Raw genomic sequence first — 15320 nt, forward strand, 5'->3', positions numbered from 1 at the left:
AGACAGCCAACATTTAAATTCTCCACCCCCAATTCTTAAATTATTTTAAAAAAAATAAAATCAGGCAGCCTACTAGCATCAACTTTTGAAGGTTTTCGATGCTTTACTCAAATAATGATTTCTGTTTGCCACATCCAAACCCTTTCCAAAATCCTTTTTTTTTCTCCTTTGAAGGTTGTAAGCAATTTACTTGACCGTTTTTAGATGATGCTCCAAAACTATGAATGGGATCTTTCATTCACATTCTTTTACCCATCAAGAACGTTTTATAAAACTCTTGGACTCTTAAATTTGGAGCATCTTATTTTTAATTCATATGGTTCAACAAGCAATTGATAGTTCATGATCAAGAGTGTAGTACTATTTTTAGCATTGATTCTTATATATCGTATTAACAAATGGAAGATGGTTGCGTGAAAAAATCTCTATTTGATAAGACTTCTTCCTATACCTAAGAATTTCATTGGACCCAAAAATGATACATTGTAAGACTCTTTTGCCTCTTCCAATATCAATAGGCTGTGTTTCACTCTTGTATCTTCCAAAAGGAAAAAACATCTCTAAGAGCCGTTTCTTGGATCCAAAAGAGAGTTCTTGGGCTCTATTTGACTGGACTTCTTACTATAACTATAAAACATTGTTTAAAGATTATGTTTTAACTTTTAAATCTTGCAGATGTAATATAAATGTTCTCCCAGATGGTAGCAGGTACACTGAAAATTTTCAGACGGGTTAAATGTGCGCTCCACCTTGAATCTTAGATGTTATGTACTCTTTTGACAAAAAGGATAGTGAATGCCCAGACAATGCTTCAATCTCAAATTTCACCCCTCTTTGCAGCATCAACTCTAGTTCCAACCTTTCATGATGAAGTAAAACTTCAGTATCTGTGTAGTCCAGGCAAACAAGGATAACAGAAAAATGACAGGTTATTTTACAGAATTTTACCTCCATCTTGGGACTTCTCTTTGCAGGTAGCATCTATTTAGCATAGTTTCAGCTTTCTTCTTGTCTGGCAGGAATATCAGGAACATTAGCAGAAGACTACGTACATAAGAAAGCCTATCTGAAACACTACAAGTACCATCTATCACCTTCTGCTGTCAGAGGAAGGAAACATTGCTGTGGAAGACAGTATTTCTCAGAATCTGAAGGAAAAACTCCAAGCCAGCATACCTCTGGGCAACGCAGTTGCTTTGCATCATAGGCCATTTGCTGACAAAATAGAAGTGTAAAAAAAAAAAACCTTGTCAACTTTTCAAAAAAATTGGAAATTTACATTGTTCTTAGAGTTTAATATACACAGTCCTAGACTCCTAGTTACCAGTATATATGTTGTTTAGCTTGCTCAAGTGGATGATAAATAAACAACAATATCATTAACAATTTAATAAACCTAACCATTGAACCAAACCGATATGTGGTCAGAATGTCGAAGCCATATGGATCACAATCAACCAAACAATAGGTAGGTAGACACAACTTTTCAATGAGCAGCCGCAAAAACCTATTGGTACAAATGCATATATTCACAGAAAGCCCAAATAGATACATGAAAACAAAATGATAAGTGACATATATGGCAATATGGTGAGAAACATTGTAAACTGAAAGTGAAAGTTTTCACCTTCTGGTGGGGATATCTGGATAGCCTTTTCCCTGTGAAAAAAATGGTCAAAAAGGATTTTGAGATGAGCCTAATGACCTAAGGAAGAGCTTACAGTGATGACAATGCAACGGTTTGCATTGCAGAACCGGTCATTAGCTAATCGCTCAAATACTGCATATCATTAATAATTTAGTCAAAAGGAAGAATGTTAGAACTTAGAAGTTGTGCTTCCTATAAGTATTACCAGTATAATTGCTTACCTGATTCCTTCTCCACAACTAGAATGTAGTCAGCAACACTAACAATGTCTACATGCAAGAATTAGGAATATTTCAATTATCTACTCTCTGTATTCCAGACAATACGTGACACCAAGTGAGGAATACCATAAAAAATCCTTGCAACTAATGCATAGGAAAAAAATAGATAAATCTTATTGCCAATGCCTGCATCAATTATAAACATAGATTGTTCTAAATTGTCCTGCATATTATCTTAGTAATTGGATACCTTTGACTTCTTCAACTTGAACAGGGATGGGGTGGGCCTGCAATAGAACCGGTTCAGACATATATAAATTGGAGACAATTAAATAACCATACCAGTTCCTGTTCTTACTGTGTTAGGACGATTTATGCAATCAAACTTCCTTCCACCTTCTAAGAATCTTATCCAGCCCATCACCAACCTGTAGAATATTGGGATCAACAAACTTTAACAGCTAAGCACATTGGCTAAGGATGCTACAGAAAAATCAACACAGCATATTATGGGTCAAAGGGTCAGCTATGTAGTTGAGAAAACTCCAAAATGAAAAAACAGTGTGTGAAGAACTATTTAAGTGGTAAAGCACTATCGCTCATCCAGAACACCCCCCCCCCCCCCCCCCCCTCCTCTCTAAAGGACTATTTAATCCCCTTCACAAAAGAGGGTTTTTAAAAAAAAAATTATTATTATTTTTACTTGAAGAAAGGTCTGCCTTGTTGGAGTCCAATGGAAAGTACATAAACTGAGGGTAGATCTGAAAATTTTATGATCACTGGAAATAATTAGTTCAGCATATAGAAATTATTAGCTATGCCTAATGAATGCCATATATCCAAAAATTTATAAACTACTCATGTTGATAATCATTCAGTTAAACGTATATTACATTTCAGTGGCTATAAAAATCCTATGACATGGAAAGATATGATATATTCACCCAGTAACACATATCTGCTATTGGCAAACAACACTCTGAGTACGATCTTAGAAAGAGAATTCAGACAGAAAAAAATAATGATTGTCTACTTATCTTAAAAGGTCTGAGTGTGATCCCAAGTACCTACCCATTGCCCACAGAAACCTGCCAAAAGAGACAAGATATAAATGTCTTAATAAGTGTAAGTTCTTTGTAATTGACAACAAAGTGACACAGGTTTTACAAAAATTTGAGGCTAGTGCAGCCATGCACTTGGAAATTTCTTAAGCCTTCCCCTGGTTTGTTCAGTTTAAACCACAAAGGCTTTATACACTGCAGCAGAACCAAAAACGAATTAGCAATATTCAGGTGAAAAGGAAAGCATAAGGAAAACACCTACCACATTTAGATTGTGGCGACTGCATTGCATAAGGATGAAAATGTCATTGATTGCCCGGTCTACAACTGACTGTTCTGGATTGCAGAATAAGCGGAAGATATTTAAGAAAGCAATGTCATTCAAGCAGACGAGGACTGAAATCTATGGAAGAAAATTTAATACTATCTAACTTTAAGTTCAGATTTCTCCGAAATATCTAAGTGCTGACTTATGCCCTTTAAAATAACTGACAATGTTGACAAATGGAGACCTGAGCACAATCAAAGATATCAAATTATCTCTCATAAAGTTCTCCCCAGGATGAAGCTTGTGACTTTCTTTAACATAAAGTGATTGCACAAAGTATAATTTTTTTTTTGATAAGTGATTGCACAAAGTATAAATTAAGGGCAGCTACTCAAATTTGTTCCACTGAACATGCATTTTTCAGATTCCTATCACAGTAATAGGGAAACTTGAATATAAAAAGAAATATCATTTGAAATTGGGACGGAAGCTTAATTCATATTTACCTGAAAATACAGATGGATGCATGTAATATATATCTCTGTTGGACCCATGCCGGTTTTCTTGCAGAAGTTGCTGAACAATCAATAGCACTCTTAGCAAGACATCTGAAATAGAATTCAATAACTCATCAATAGTTGGATAGTATTCCATACAATTGAGGACTCATTGTAAGGTTCTCATAAGTGATTAAGGTCAAAACCCACTCACCGAGCCTATGCACATGGTTTTTCCTTTGAAGTGTGAGAATTTCCTTCCCATTTGGCAAAACAGAGCTGCAACAGCTGCATAAAACAATAAAAATTAAACCTTAGTTCCAAAATTTTGGGATCAGCAAAGTTGCATACAACAATAGTAACATTTTCAACTCCATCCCAATCATGCTTGATGAATTTAATGACAAACGCTAGTTACCTCATGCTAGTAACATTTTCAACTACATCCCATTTTTATTCAAAGGTCTGGCTTGCATCCAATGTGCTGGATGCACCGCATACGAGAGAAGGACGCATGGCATGTCTATCTCATGTTCGCAAGCCAAATCTTGTGAAGCATGCGACATATAAAAAGATGGACATGTGGGGTGTTTATCTTGTGTCTAATGTGCAAAGACACTAGATGCAGGCCAAACCAAATCCCAAGCAATAGACAAACAATAGATGCACCGCATATAAAGAGATGGACATGTGGCGCATCCATCTTACATCCATTGCACAAAGGCGTTGGATGCAAGCCAAATCCTATGCATTCAATGAACAGTATAATGTAAAGAGATGGACACGTGGCGTGTACATCTTGTGTCCAGTGCCGTAATCACAACTTCCTAGTGGTGCCTGTGCTCCCAACTTCCTAGTGTTAAATGTGTTATTTTCTCCAACTAACACCTTAGGTCCGTTTCTCAAAAAAAAAAAAAAAAAAAAAAAAAACCTTAGTTCCAATACTATTTGCTATAACCAGCCTTCATAGCCAAATAACAGTTGGATAGTGATTAGCCTACTATAAAAGTTCATTAAATTTTAATAATCACTATTTTGCTATAGAGCAATAACCAAATTCTCATGTAAACCTACAATTCCTTCACGCATTTTTCATTTCAACCATAAATAAAGCCTAATTCCGTTATATAAACTAATGAACAATTTTTTTTTTTTAAGCAAAAAATATTTTAAAATAAAGGTCTTTAGCGAATCAATTACACGCTGAAAATTAATGAAGGTTTTAGAAATTCTACAAAACAGTGGTGTTTGATCTTCGAATCAATTTTTGAAAATCTAAATACGATCGTCAATGTTATTGAAACAAATGGAAAAAATAAAAAATAAAAATCAAATTACTAATTAATAATAATCATTACTATTTTGCTACGAGTAATAACCAAATTCTCATCTAAACCTACATGGCTACATTTCCTTCACACATGTTTCCGTTAAAAAAAATTAAGGAACAAGAATTTTTTACAAAAATTCGCAATGAGGAGATAAAAATGAATGAATTTTTCAAAAACTATGAACATATTCTACAAAACGGTGCCGTTTGAAGTTCAAATCAAAATTTCGAAACCTAAATACTGCCATCCATGCAATTGAAAGAGAAGAAACCGAACCAGTTTGCTTGAGGATTCGTGCAGTGAACTCTGAACCGATCGATGAGAACGATTGGTGACCGTCCAATGCTCAGATCTCGTACTATAGCTCGAGTGAACTCTGAAAATTCAAAGAAACCATAAATTATAAGAATTTGAATTGTTAATGAGAGTGTGATTGAAGAATGTGAATGCATTTCAATGCGTTGTTTTGAATTTGAAATTGAATTTTCTGACCCCTGATTTTTCGTAAAAATCGCAGCGCTGTGAGCTCCCACGGTTTCCCTCCATTTTTTCTTTCTGTGACTGTGAGTACGATTCTTTCAAATTTTAGGCCCGTTTGGTAGCCAACTCAACACACATTTTTCACATTTTGAAAACACTTATACACATTTTCACACACTTTTTCACTCACACTTATATCAAAAACACCCAAACAATATTACCCAAACTCCTTTACCAAACACCCTCTAAATTTTCATTTGCTGGATATTTATAGATAGGTTCCAACCTGGAATCATGCTATAAAAAAGTCAGGTCGACCCGGTTTAAAGCTTGATTACTTTTATTTTGTTATTATCATCCTATAGGGCAAAAACTTTTTTTTTCCCTTCTAAGTTCAAATATTGCAATTGGTGATAAACAAAAATGAGAGTAATGTTGTTTTAATCACTACAAATCATATCAATAATTATAAAAAATAATGTCTCTAACATTACTCATTTATTATTGAATTACAACCCAACTTAATTGTAAATCTTACTTTGTAAAGTATATAAATGAAAATGTATTTCATCATTTTCTTTCTTTTATAATTTTTTTTTGAGGATTCAATAGAATAAAAGTAAAATTAAAGAAGTGAAATGAATTTTAATTAAACTTAGTAATTAAACTACATCGTTTTGGGATTATAGCAACAACTTTTTAAAAAGATTGTGGATGAAAGTACCACATTAGCAACATTTATAAATAATGAAATTAACAAAATTAAAAGTTTAGAAAAAAAAAATTACTCCAAATTTAGAGAGTGCAATTTGAACTTTAACGAATGCTAGTAAACCTTGGTATGGTCACTAATATTAACTAATAAGAAGTAGAAATTGAGACATCTTAAGTGTAAATTGAATTAAGTAAACAACCAACGACCTAAAGAACCAAAATAGCCAAGCACCTTGTGACTATGTAATAACACTACTCACATAATGTTTCCAAAGGAGATGTCAATATTGGTTCAATTGCACCATCAATTATGGCTTTGAGAGTCTAGCATTTTTCAAGGCATCAAAGACAAACCTCCTTGTGGTGCATTTTTGAGTCAGGAAATTCACATTGGAGTAAATTCAGTCCAAAAACTAGTGTATAAACTATAGACTACAAAAAATAAAGAAAACATTAAAAGAAAAAAAATGATCACCAAATAATTTTTCAACATTTTAAAAATCAGCATTAATGGCGGAATGTGGCGGCAGCTGTCATACCATGGGTAAGCAAGGCCTCCATATGGTGGGTATTCATACCCTACTGATACTGGATAATGGTATGACACCCCATATGGAGCAGGAGCATATGGAGATGGAACATATCCATTTTCACCATAATAATAGTAACCTCTTTCCCTAACCTCACCATCAAACCGAATCCATTTGACCTCTGCATGTCTCCCATACCTTTCTAGCACCCTCAATAGTGTATTCGGATTTACTCTCCCAGTAACTTTCACTGTCCCTTCCTCAGCATCTATAGAAATATTATACACTCCTAACAATAGAAAAGGTTTAAAAGAAAAGTGTTTAGGAATTGCAACTTGTCCTGCAATAACAAACCAACCTCTGGTTTATTTCTAATGAAAAAAAAAAAAAAAAAAAAAAAAAAAAAACATTGAAATATGAGTGAAGAATTTGTTCTGAAAATTAATACAAACTTGGTAATTTAAACTAAAGTAACCATATTAGCATCACGAGTTTTATAATTCAACCGATACTTCCTTTTTATATTTAAAAAAAAAAAACTGAAACTTCCTATTATTTTTAAATTTTAGCAAAAAAGTTGAAGGATCAAATTCCCCTTTTACTGACTATGGAATTATATACAAAAAAGGGCCACCCATCATCCCATTAATGTCAATGAGTGTTGTTATTATTGTCATTATAAGTTCATACACAATTTTCTTGTAGTTTTATATTTTATTAATTTACTAAAAAACACCCTATGAAATTAAACAAGATGAGTATCAAAAACTAGAAAGCACGGACGCGGCTGGGAGGGTGGCGCACCCGAGTCCGACGCGGCGCGACGCGGGACGCGGCGTCCGACGCGGTTGACCGCGAGTCCGGCCGCGTCTGAGTTTTTTTTTTTTTTTTTTTTTTTCTCGGATTCGAGCCAAATCGGCTGGATTCGCGCCGACGCGGCTCGATTCGCGCCGAATCGGCTTCGATTCGAGCCGAATCGGGCTGATTCGGCTAGAATCGGGCCGTATCGGCCGGAGACCAATACGGCCGAAACAGGCCGGAAACGGCCGAAATCTGCCGAAAACGGCCGAAATTGGCCTTAAAACTCGCCGGAGCAGCCGAAATTCTGACCTCAGATGTGTTTTTTGCCTTCTTCTTTCTTTGTTTTATGAATCAAGTATATTAATGTGTTTTTTAAGAATATTTTTATAGTAAAAATATATAGAAAATATAAATAAAAATATTTTTAATAATTTTTTAATCGCCGAGTCCCGCCGCATCCGCACCCTACTTTTTCAAAAATTGCCGAGTCCCGCACCCGCCCCCGCACCCGCACCCGAGTCCCGAAATGCACCCGTGCTTCATAGATCAAAAATAAATTATCAATTAAAGATGCAACAAATTCGTCGAAAAAAAAACATGCCACCGACATTCTGCAAGACTTCCATCACTTTTCTCTTGCAAGTCTCACACTGTGAATTCACTTTCAGAACACAAGTCTACAAAGACAACAATTCAAGAAAATTAAACAAAAAGACAAAAATCAAAAATAAAGATTATTAATTATTAAAATAAAACAACAATTAGACGAGAAAAAGGTTTTTGTTTCTAATATCTAACCACTTCTGCGGAGGAGTATTCCATTGTAACCAACTTTGTTGGAGTTTTTTCAACTTTTTTCCAATGGGGTTTTCTGGAATGAAGGAGAACGAGAGTGATTTTTTAGCTATGACTAAGCTTCAAAAATTGTGTGCCCTGACCTTAAAAAAAAAGGGTTACTATGAAAATATATTCCTTAAATATACAATACCATATTGAGTTGTCATGCGTTGAGATTGTCCTAAAATCTCTCCCTCCATAAATTAAAAGTTATGATTATATTCATCTTTCTATAAATTCACCTAAGCAGAATCTTTAAAATCCCATAACGAGCTCGAGATCTTATATAAGGTAAGGATCATGGAGAATTTGAATTGAGGCATTTCCATCCAACCAAAAGAATCTTCTTTTCTTTCTTTTCCCCAAAATTGTTAATTACCGTTTAATATCTATTTGCCAAATCAGTTGTGACTTTTTTTTTTTTTTTTTCGTAGAGATAATTATAATATGCGGCTAACACCGCAACTCAAACATTTTTCCTATTAAACTTCCAACCACTTAGTACATGGGGAGATGCCAATTTAGCTACAAGACCATTGATTGGATATGATACTTGGACCATTAATCCAAAATGGTTGGAAATTGGCGAAGATTGGGTCCAATTCTCATGTATTGGACCAAATAATGACATGTGACGAGTCCAATGCACAAAAGGATTGGATCCAAACCATGTATATGAAAAAATTTGCACTCTCTAAGTAGGTCCGTGCAATAAACCATCTAACTTGCCCAATCTAAACCAACCCAACTCAATCCATGTAGGTCTATTAAGTGAGACAGGTCGGGTTGGGTGGGTTTGACAAATAATTTAGCGGGTCAGGTTGAATAACCCGCCACAACCCCACCCGCCCACCTATACATATATAAAACTTTGTTATGTTGCAAAATTCTACCTCACATACACATCCATTTCATTTCTCTCATCTCTATCTCTTTCTTTTCATTTTTTCATTTCCACATTTATCATCCCTAATAAACTCTAGCGACTCTCTCTAAGATTTTGTTATTATTCTTAATCTATCTACATGTCCACTTTAAGATTCTCAGATGTTTTTATTTTCAGTGTGATAAAATTTCAATCATTTTTATAAAAATAATGTAGTATTTATGATATTTTAATAAAATTTGAAAATTTTTCATTCCTTTTTTTATTTGAGGGGGAAGCTATTATTCAATTTAATTGAAATAATTTCATTTAGATAATTGTATTTGTCAACCCGCCTAATTTGCTCAACCTGCCAAGTTAAAACTGTTAAAGATGTTCAACCAATCCGTCGTATTTATAGATTGGTGTCGGCAGCGGATTGCAATTTTTCCAACCTTCCATTAGGGGGTTATAAAAATATTGCCCTCCACCCACTCAATTTAACCTGTGCACACCCCTCTCACCCAAAACAACCCCACCCCCCATCATAGGTGTTTTTTTCTTTTTCTTTTTTAACTACATTTTATATTTTTTATATATATCTTTATTGTTTGTCATGCCTCATCCTATGTTATCAATGTTTTTAAAAGTTCAAAAACTATAAAAAAGAAATAAAGAAAAAAAAAATTAAGAAGCAAATGCTTTAATCGAATAGAAAAAATATTTAAAAAGTATTGTTATCTTTAAAAAGTGCAAAGACCACATCTAGTTTAGGTAATAATTTATTATTTTTCATAAAAATGAGTGTTTTGTAATAAATTTTTTTAATAATATAGCATTAATAATTTGATATTGGTTTCAAGCTAATCTCGAGGGTTTTAGATGCATAAATAGTTACTATATCTATGTTTGTAAATTGTTATAATTTAATCATTTTTTGAGATTAACAAAAGCAGTCATAAGTTATAATTAATATTTATCAAATTACTTAAAACCATTACATGAGAATTATAGTGGAATTTCTACTAGAGACGATGCACACTAGAGACGATGCTGAAGGACGAAGATTGAAGAATCCATTCGACACAATAACAGAAGGACTTGGAAAATATAGGTTAGCACAGAATTTCATGATGGCAAAACTTGAGGGGACTTTCAGAGGCACAGATTTGAAAGGTGTTGAAATGTCTTGGTTGGAGCATGCCTTTGTTTTTTTAAAGTGATATATTTTTCTGATAGGATGAGAATGAAACCAATGGGAAAAAGATTCTGCCAATTCTACTAGTTTGTTGTTTTGTTGATTCTACTGCGGATTTTTTCCCTTTTTGGTCCACCATTAATATTTGTCAGATGATGAAAAATAAAAAAATAAAAATCCATTCTTTCACCCATTATCCTTTGCTAGAACAAAAATACTTTCTGTGTGTTTGAATGCTATGCTTCTTGAAATTTTATCAGGTTTCTTTTGAAGAATGATGGGCTCTTTCTTGGAAGTTCATTGGCCATGAATTGTGTCAGAGCCGTCAGACGTTTGATGACACAATCCATAGGCCCAGGTCACACTATTGTGAGTTGTGACAATTATTTGTGATCGTGGGATGAGTCATTTGAGTAAGTTATACAGTGCTTAATATCTGTCTCAGTATGGATTGACACCCAAGGCTACTGGATTAGAGCCTCTTGGACATCAGATGAGTTAGTGTGATCCAAAGTTTTGACTTAGATGTTTATTGTTACTTCCATCCAAAGTTTGAGCAAGCCCATGCGACTATATCTCTCCAAAAAAATTATGTATTTAATTCTAATTCATATTGGTGTTTATCCATCTGAATTCTTGTAGTTAAAAAGACACCGGAGTAGCAACACTAGAGCAGGATAAGACGCATCTATGTTAGGATATTGTCAATTTTCTGTTTCATTCTATTCGGGAAATCAATATTTATTTTCTTTAAGAGGTGTACAATATATATTTCATTCAGAGCTGTGTACGAGGATGATTGAAATCATTTTTTCAAGAGAAGTTGAATGAATTAATGCCAATGTACCAGTTATTATTGTCTATGGTAATGTCATGAGGAAATAAGTTTGCCAGACAAATTTGAGTGGTTAGTTCATTTTACTGTGAATAGGACTCTTAGAGCATCATTGTAGAAGGATATTAACAATGAATACTACTTATCTTCCTTGGCTTTGCCTTCTAATCTCTAATCTCTTAAATTTTGAGTCATAGTGAACTAGGAAGACTTGAAATCAACCTGTTGGCATGCCTGAAACATTTGGATATGCGATAATGTGAATATGTTTATTATTAACTGGTCCCACTCTTCTATTATTCATCAAATGCAAATCATCTTTAATGGACAAGACAAAGGACACAATGCTTTGCATGGCTAAATGAACATACCAACCAAAATTTCCGTTGTTATTAACCAACAGGCGAAAGCAAGTTGAATTTTTCAACATTGAGAATATTGTTATAACCACACACATATAATAATTCAAAAATAAAACTCATTATTGTGGCTCTTAATGTCCACCCTTGATTCTCCGTCATCCAGTGGCCTAGTGTCCACAACAACTAAACTCTTTTTGTGTGTGTGTGTGTTCATGAAATTGTTTGTGACTGTCCTCTGTGATAGTGGGATGAGACATCTGTGTATGTATTGCAATGCCAAATATCTGTCTCAGCTAGCGTAGATTGATACCCAAGGTTGGATTAGAGTTTTTGGGCATCAAATGAGTTAGTGTGATCTAGAGTCTTGACTTGGCTGTTTCTCTCCACTTCTATCCAATGTTCAAGCAACCCTATGTAGCTATATTTCTCCAGCAAAGTTCCCTTAGAAGGTGCCTTCTAAATTTAAGAGGATAGCAATGAACAAGAGCAGAAACACTAGAGAAGGACTAAGCACATCTCTGTTTGTTAGGATAATGACATTTTGGTTTCATATTTTTCTAAACAACAATATTTATCTTATCCAAAGGGAAGGTGTTGACTACAATTATTTTAGTTAGACGATCAATTGTAATGAGTTATTTAATGAATTTTTGACCCAAATTCACATGAATGATTAAAATTTAAGACTATTTTGTAAAGAGAACAAGGCTTGCCAAACTAAATTGAAAACTCAACTTCAGTATAAACACATTTTACATTGAAATTATGTTTTTAGAAACTTTGATTTCATAGTAAAATTTGAATTTTCAATGCTAAATAAGAGGCTATTCTAGTTGGAAAGGTACTTTGATGAACCAAATTAGAAATAATCAACCATGGAACAAGTCTCTCAATTTGCCCCAAATCTTTGGTAACATCTATCATTGTTAGTGTTTTCTCTATATCTTCCTCAGTACATGTCAAGGCAAGGAACAATACAACTTGATTTGGACTTGGCAATGGTGTTTTAGTTGAGATCCTAATGTGGATTAGTATGATTGATTGAGGAGGGTGGTAGTGTTTGAATGCTTCGATGAGTTTGGTTTCAAAAGCTGCATAAAGTTGTGGTCATTTTGGGTTGTGAATTTCAGTACATGGATCAAATTGTTTGCTCTGCTACCATATTTGATGCAGTACAAGATTTGTAAACTTGTCTAGGGATTTATAAAGAAAGACCATAACAAACCTAGGGCTTCACCACTTAAGGCTGCTTGAAATCACCACCAAGTTAGAGAAAAATTTCAATTCAATATTATCTATTATCAAATTCACCATACCAAAATATTTTGCCTTTTTTTTTTTTGGAGCCTTTTGAAGTAGGACCTCCAAAGCTAGAATCAAGAAGGAAAGAAACAAAACAGTCGATTACATATAATTCAGAAATAAAATTAGAATTCAAACCAAATCAAATTCAAATCAAATAAAACCTATTATCAATCCTCCATCATCAAGGGGCCTAGTGTTTGCACCAACAACACTTGCTTTTTTGGCAAACTGTATTGGTCCCATTGTAACTATCCTTTGTGGTTGTGGGATAAGGTGTCTGGATGTGTTTTACAATGCCAAATATCCATCTTAGCATAGATTGATACCCAAGGCAATTGGATTAGAGTTTTTGCACATCAAATGAGTTAGTGTGAGTGCGTGACCAAGCGTTTTTTCTTTGATGTATCTCTCCACTACTGTACAAAGTTCAAGCAGCCCTATGCAACTATATTTCTACAGCACAGTTCCATCAGAAGGTGACTTTTGAATTTAAGAGGATAACAATGAACTGGAGAGTAAAGGTGGAGAAAAATTAAGCACATCTCTGTTAGGATAATGACATTTTTGTTTCATACTTTTTAGGACAACAATATTTATCTCATTCAAAGGGAAGGTGTTAACTGCAATTATACCAATTAGAAGATCAATAAGTTATTTAACGAATTTTCAACCCAAATTCACATGATTGATTAAAATTTAAGACTATTTTGCAAAAAGAAAAAGGTTTGCCAAACTAAATTGAGGAATCATATATATTCTGGAAAAAGAAAATTGACAAACCAACTAAAACAATACAAAAGTCTTTTTTTCCCTCAACAAACCACTATACAGATCATAGGAATGATTATGAGAAGGATCCTGTGGGATGCAGTTTGAATTTAAGCAGGCCCAAATCATAAACTCAATTTGTTGATAAAATTCTTTTACATTTCATCATACAAGCCCTCTCAGCTCACTAGTGAATGCATTACATTTCCTGCTTTTGATTTGTACCGAAACAAATGGAACTTCAATCTCTTAATGGATGACTTTTACATTAAGATTGATTATATATATTGGCAGGCAAGTAAAAAGATTACAATTCTAGAAGGAAAATGAACTGCTTGCCTAGGGTACACTCAAATAGCATTCTTATATATCTAAAGGGAGTTCTTAGTCATTTTTTTGGGAATAGAGGTGGGTTAGAGAATCGAAAGTGGGCTATGAAATTTATGGATCTTAATGCCAGGATTTAGAACTTCTTATTGGTTGTTCTAAGAGTAACAGTAAATTTATGAATATTGTAAATTTATCAAAAGAAAATGTTAAGACCATAACTTTTGCCACAACTTACACGTATGATAAGTTTTGAGTGATGGAATAAAAGTAGTGGGTCTACAACTCCACCACTCACAGCTTGGCACGTTAATAAGTTGTGGCAAAAATTATAGTCTTAACATTACTCTTTATCACACTTGTTGAATGTACGAAAAGGTTTAGCAGCTAATTTGGTTTTATTGGTTAAAAGGTTAGAAGAGAGATAGATCAATGTTACAAACTAAATTATTAAAAAAAAAAAAAAAAAAAACAAACAAACAAACAAACAATGTTATGAACTCATGCACAGACTTGGGCATGGAGTCGTGTATTTTGGTTCTTTAAGAATAGTACTTGGCCATTCTCATTACCTGCAAGCAGTAAGCACTAAATTAAGTTGCTTCCTGCCTGGGATTCATGCATGTAAATATTTGTATCTAAATCACGTATTCATATGCATCAAGAACCCTGAGACTTGGAAGCACAAAACCACAGATTGCATCTTGGAAACACATACTTTTCCTATAAAATGTGGTTAGCTTTTTTTTTTTGCATATGATCTTCCACCGCAAGGCCCAAAAGTTTTTCAACAAAATTATTAGTATATATAGATGGGCTAATTTCAGAAGTTTGGCCCAATTGAATTAAACTTGGCCCTCCCTTAACAACACCCTTGTCCCTCTTAAGCAAAAGTAAAAAAAGCCCAATCAACAAATTTTATCAACAAAAATTTGAAATTTAGCCCATTTAACACTTAAAAAATTGGAACAACCCAATCAACTCCAATAAATACGTTCAATCAAAAACTAATGAATAAGTTATACAGACGCCATAAATTAAAATTAAAATTAAAAAAAAAAAAACTAATGAATAAGAGTATATAATCAATAAACTGCAAAAGCTAAGTAGCATTTTTTTTTTTTTGAGAAGAAAAAGCTAAGTAGTAAATTTAGTTTCCTCAAAAAAAAAAAAAAAATTGTAGTAAAGATTTTTTACTAGCTAGGAAATGACATAATCATAAAAGAAACGATATTTATTGAAATAGAGAAATAATAGTAGTATGGGCACAAT

General features: G+C 33.7%; 1 protein-coding gene across 1 annotated transcript in view; it reads right to left on the reverse strand.

Moving 5' to 3' along the window:
• Window positions 1-332: 332 nt before the first annotated feature.
• The window catches only part of LOC126694339 (meiotic recombination protein SPO11-1-like), a 39419-nt gene continuing 24431 nt past the window's right edge, over window positions 333-15320 (reverse strand). Inside the window, exons 2-15 of the mRNA XM_050390575.1 lie at window positions 5303-5402; window positions 3910-3983; window positions 3705-3806; window positions 3193-3266; window positions 2941-2957; window positions 2228-2297; window positions 2120-2156; window positions 1870-1917; window positions 1722-1780; window positions 1628-1659; window positions 1402-1507; window positions 1095-1215; window positions 949-1012; window positions 333-859 (exon numbers count right to left, since the gene is read on the reverse strand). Coding sequence (XP_050246532.1) covers window positions 733-859; window positions 949-1012; window positions 1095-1215; window positions 1402-1507; window positions 1628-1659; window positions 1722-1780; window positions 1870-1917; window positions 2120-2156; window positions 2228-2297; window positions 2941-2957; window positions 3193-3266; window positions 3705-3806; window positions 3910-3983; window positions 5303-5402 — 1031 coding nt within the window. The 3' untranslated portion in view covers window positions 333-732. The remainder of the gene's footprint in view (window positions 860-948; window positions 1013-1094; window positions 1216-1401; window positions 1508-1627; window positions 1660-1721; window positions 1781-1869; window positions 1918-2119; window positions 2157-2227; window positions 2298-2940; window positions 2958-3192; window positions 3267-3704; window positions 3807-3909; window positions 3984-5302; window positions 5403-15320) is intronic.

The sequence above is a fragment of the Quercus robur genome, chromosome 8, assembly GCF_932294415.1.
Source record: "Quercus robur chromosome 8, dhQueRobu3.1, whole genome shotgun sequence".
In the NCBI taxonomy this organism is placed as follows: domain Eukaryota; kingdom Viridiplantae; phylum Streptophyta; class Magnoliopsida; order Fagales; family Fagaceae; genus Quercus; species Quercus robur.